This window comes from Corapipo altera, unplaced genomic scaffold, assembly GCF_003945725.1.
Source record: "Corapipo altera isolate COAL_440 unplaced genomic scaffold, ASM394572v1 91773, whole genome shotgun sequence".
Taxonomy (NCBI): Eukaryota; Metazoa; Chordata; class Aves; order Passeriformes; family Pipridae; genus Corapipo; species Corapipo altera.
Window position 1 is genome coordinate 1,521 of NW_020886033.1, and position 4,579 is coordinate 6,099.

The 4,579-nt window shown below is 35.6% G+C and overlaps 1 protein-coding gene across 1 annotated transcript; it reads left to right on the forward strand.

Moving 5' to 3' along the window:
- Positions 1–202: 202 nt before the first annotated feature.
- Positions 203–4,285, forward strand: LOC113940970 (protein DEK-like; the record flags this gene model as incomplete). Its single annotated transcript, XM_027632123.1, has 3 exons — positions 203–406; positions 1,692–1,760; positions 2,708–4,285. Coding segments are annotated over 3 exons (285 nt in total), but the record flags the coding sequence as incomplete, so codon positions are not given.
- Positions 4,286–4,579: the final 294 nt, after the last annotated feature.

Below are 4,579 nucleotides of genomic sequence, written 5' to 3' on the forward strand. Positions count from 1 at the left end.
AATTTATCAGTCCCATACTTTTTAGAGTACTTATTGATCTTGTAAACTGATAGTTTATCAACAACTATGCAAATTCGTACTGAAGTACTGATAGCATTAGCTTTGTTTTTAAATGGATGATCTGGCAAGATGTCTGTTGCAAGGGAGAACATCTGCATCAGAAGCTTGTGGAAAGTTCTGATGGCTTCTGTTTTGATGGAAGAAAGCAGAGAAATTGAAAACCTTCTATTACAATTCCAATTGTTCTTCATATTTAGAAAGTGAGTCTGAAGATAGTTCAGATGATGAACCTTTAATTAAAAAACTGAAGAAACCACCCACAGATGAAGAAGTGAAGGAAACTGTCAAGAACTTGTTGGCCAATGCAAACTTGGAGGAGGTCACAATGAAACAAATTTGCAAGGAGGTAAGCAAATATGATTTTTCAGTCTGTCTTTAGGCAGTGTATTGTTTGTGAACTGACTTTTATTATAATTTCAGATGGAGGCTTGTACTCTGCATCATGGTTCAGAAACTAAGTAGTTTTGCATTGATTTACTTAATTACTAACATCTACAATGAGAGCTTTTATCTTAAGGTATACAACACTGATACAAACTTTAGAAAGGAAATACCCAAAGAAAAATTAACTACATGGAAAGTAGCAGTATTACCTCCAAAACAACTGCCACATTTCTCAGTTGAAAATATTTGAGATGTTGAGACAGTGGAGCAGCTTGTTGCTGTCTACAGGGGAGGGCTGTGTCCTGCTCCCTGTACATTTCTGCTGCCCACCTTGCTCTCATTCCTCATATGTCCTCTTTGAGTCTGTTCAGCTGCCATCTGTCAGCAAAAATTGAATAGTTCTCAGCTGAGTTAGTGAGTTGGATCAGTTCAGCAAGAAATCCATTATTTGTCAGGACAGGTAGGAACCATGTGGCCAGAGAAGGGAAAGGTGGGAAAAGTGACCAAAACAGAGAAAATGCATTTACCTTGATATTTTCTGCAGTCAGTTAGCTCACATGTTTGGGTTTCCCGGTACCAAGAAGTAGTCTTGAGAAAGTTAAACGAGAAATTATTCTTATGAGAAAATTGCATGTTTATATTCTGTGCAAACTTTTTGTCGTGTTTATAGTAATTCTAGAAGTCTGAAATTTGGTACAGTGTAATGAAATGCCCTGTGTTGGCATCTGGTTTTTGTTCCTTTAGTCCTCTAGCATCCTGTTAACCAAAGAATAGCTGTAGAATAGCACTCAAATATGCTGACTATTCTGTTAGTCTCTTGAAAGGATAACAATTCTACTTATTATCAGATCCCAAGGCTTACTTATTTTTTATTAATTGTTTAGCTTTCCACACTAATGTAGGGATATCTGACTACTTAGAGAGCACTCTAAACAAAGCTCAGAGAATTCTTACTTGTGTGACATGGCAAGCTAGGCATTTCAGTTTGTTGGTGTGAAAAATTACAGTACCAGTTTAGTCAGTGACCAAATATAAAACAATACATGTATTTAAATATTTATGTGGTCAAAATAAGGACAGGAAAATAAGCCTGTCTCTTTCCATAACTAACAGAGGGTATTTTGGCTGTTGTAATACTAGAAGTACACAAACAGTTTTTGCCCTAATTTCATTTAAGCTCCTTGTATTCATACAGTGCATTGAATGAAAGTAATTTGAGGTTTGTTTTTTGGTTTTACTTTTTTTAGGTCTATGAAAAATATCCTAGTTATGATTTATCTGACAGAAAAGACTTCATTAAAAAAACAGTCAAAGAGGTAAAGACTTTATCATTTAGAAAACATTCTGGGTTGGGTTGGGTTTTTTTCTTCAGCCTATTAGCAACTGGCCTGGCATCTTGTTACACTAATTTTAATAGCCTCCTGTATAATATTGGAAGTTTAGTGCTCTGCTAAAACTTAAAACCTTTGATTTTTGGTTTTGGGGTGTTTTTTTCCCTTTTATATCCCTCTTTAAAAAAAACAATTGCTTCATACTCTATTTTCTTAGCATGCTGCTACTACTCTTGTGAATTTTTTGGCAAGCAGAACTAAAAGTATCATAATTTTTGATAACTATTACTCTGAAAGCTACGAGTTTGCTTTAAATTACAATCTTGTCTGCAAAATGCACTCTTAATTCATGCACCAGCCACATACACTCATACATAACAATGCATGAGGTTGTACAGGCTCTGCAGACCTGTAAGTTAAAGCAAAAGGGAATACAGACAGATAGCTTTTCTCTCTGTCTGTGCTCCTGGTAAGTACATTTATACTGATCTTGCCTTTGAGTTTGCTTTGCTGAAGATTAGGTGTTATCTACTGCATTCATGACACAGGGTTTACTGTCCAATCTGTGGTTGGTAATTTATAAAAAAAAAAATGTGCTTACTTTTGCTTCCCCTAAAACTAAAAATGGAACTGTAAAAGTGAGGCTCGCGTAGAGAAGTTAGTAAAGTAACTGTTCTTTTTCCTGTGGGTTCATTTGCAGATGTTGATATATGGCTATCTAGAATAGCTGTGTCTATGGGATGTGCATACATGTGTCACTATCATGAGAGAGCAATTTGTCTGCTGTAGGGGATGTTCTTGGGGTTTTTGTGATAGCAAAAGCAGAGTGTGTTTTCTTGATAGTTTGGTACAAAAGGAGAGGTTGTATGTAATTGGATTGAGAGAAAGGAGGAAACTAATACACTTCTACACTAATACACTTCTCTTTTCAGTTGATCTCATGATCTGATTTGACTGTGGGCAATGAAGATTCCTGGTTTAATGTTCCCATGGATTTGAAGATCTGATAGGCACCAGCAAAAAGAATGTGTCTTACCCTCACGGTATTTAGTCAGAGCTAATTCTGCTGATCTAATGTTAAGAGTGTTAATGTAAATTGCTTTGTGTATCTTTTTTTTTCTTTTTAAACAGAACTGCATTTGATGCAATTTTTAGTTGAACATACTTAAGTTTCATGCATGGCAGTAAATGTTCCCTTTTTTATAGTTTTGTACATTTTGAATTGCGTTGTATAACTAGATTCATTAGAAGCCATCATAGCTTTTTAGAGTGGATTACTAGCTTGCAGGAGACTTTAAAATCAAGTAAGATGAAAGCTGCTTATCTACACGTTTACATGCAGAGACTGGAATATTGCAGTATTGGTTGCAAAGATATTCTGAAGACATATTCATTCTGAAAATAATAAGAGTTAATCACATGTTAATCTCTTATATTCTGATACATTCTACAGGTGCAGAATTATTCTGAATATAGATTACAGTCTTGCATGTGTAGGCATTGAGAGAACTATCAAAGCGTGGTATCTAATTGGCATATAGATGTTATTTTTGTACTTTCAAAAGGCTTTTTGTTGTGTATATAAAGTTATTTTAAGTTGCTTTATGCAAATCAACTTTTTAATCTTGTTGTCTTTGAATTTGTGACATGAAATGTCAATGTTCAGCAGTGAGGCGTTGATGGAAAGTGGTATGCAGAAGTTTCATGAAGTTACAAATGAGCCGAGGTTTCACCATGTTTGTCCCATCTTACCTTGTACAGAAACTAAACTGTAATTTTATACCTGTAGTTTAACTTTGTACAAAGACTACAGACATTGTTTCAGTGTCTTGGATGTAATAAATAAAATCCCTCCAAAGCTGATAGGAAAATTTCTAAAGTTCACTTCGCAAAAAATCTTCTACGTGAGCATCTTGACTTGGTGACCCAGCATCTCTCAGAAGTAGGTATCTGACATGTACAGCTGGGAGGCTTTGACAGCTTTGGAAATCCACAGTGGCGCTTCCGAATCAGACAGCGCTGATGTACCTATGCGTGGTTAACCTCAGGCTTTTCTGAACCTGAGCCTTGGTGCCTCAACATGGACAATGGTACTTTTAAGCCTGCAGTCCTGAACTTTGGCTGGCAGCTTTTAGGATCGAAGTGAACTCGTTGCATAAGTTTTTATTGTTTGGGTTTTCTCTCCTCTACACCTTGTTGCTGATATGGGAAGTCTTACACTTAAAATCATGAAACTAAGAGTTGTCGAAATGTGGGCTGCCATTAACACCACGAGCACAGACTCCCTCTGACTAGTATTGCTGGAAAGACAAAGTGTATTTTTCTGAATTTTGTTATTGTACAGTTGAGAAATAAGGGTTCATACATGATCTAAATTCTGAAATTGTTCAGCCAGTTAGACTGTTCATCTTCACAGACTTCTGAATTTCTTTATGTGTAATCATTTATAATAAGGCTGAATGTAACGGGGATTTTTTGTATTCAATAAATGACTTTCACAAAAATGTAAATCAATTTTGATCTAATATTTGCTTACATGTATAGTAAAAAAAAAACCCCAAACCTGTACATAAACAAGGTTGTTTGTCTTTATCTCATCTGCTAGAAACTACTGGCTTCTCTGCTTGGAAGATAATACTGGTGAAATGTATGTCCTTGCACCAGGATAAGAATTTGATCAACCTCTTCTGTGAGGTTGATCTTGTTTTGGTTTGGTTTGTTTTTTTGCTGTTTGTTTTTCTCTGAACTGTCTTAGCAGAAAGAGCACTTTTTCACTTGCAATTAAAAACATCAAAAACTTCCAA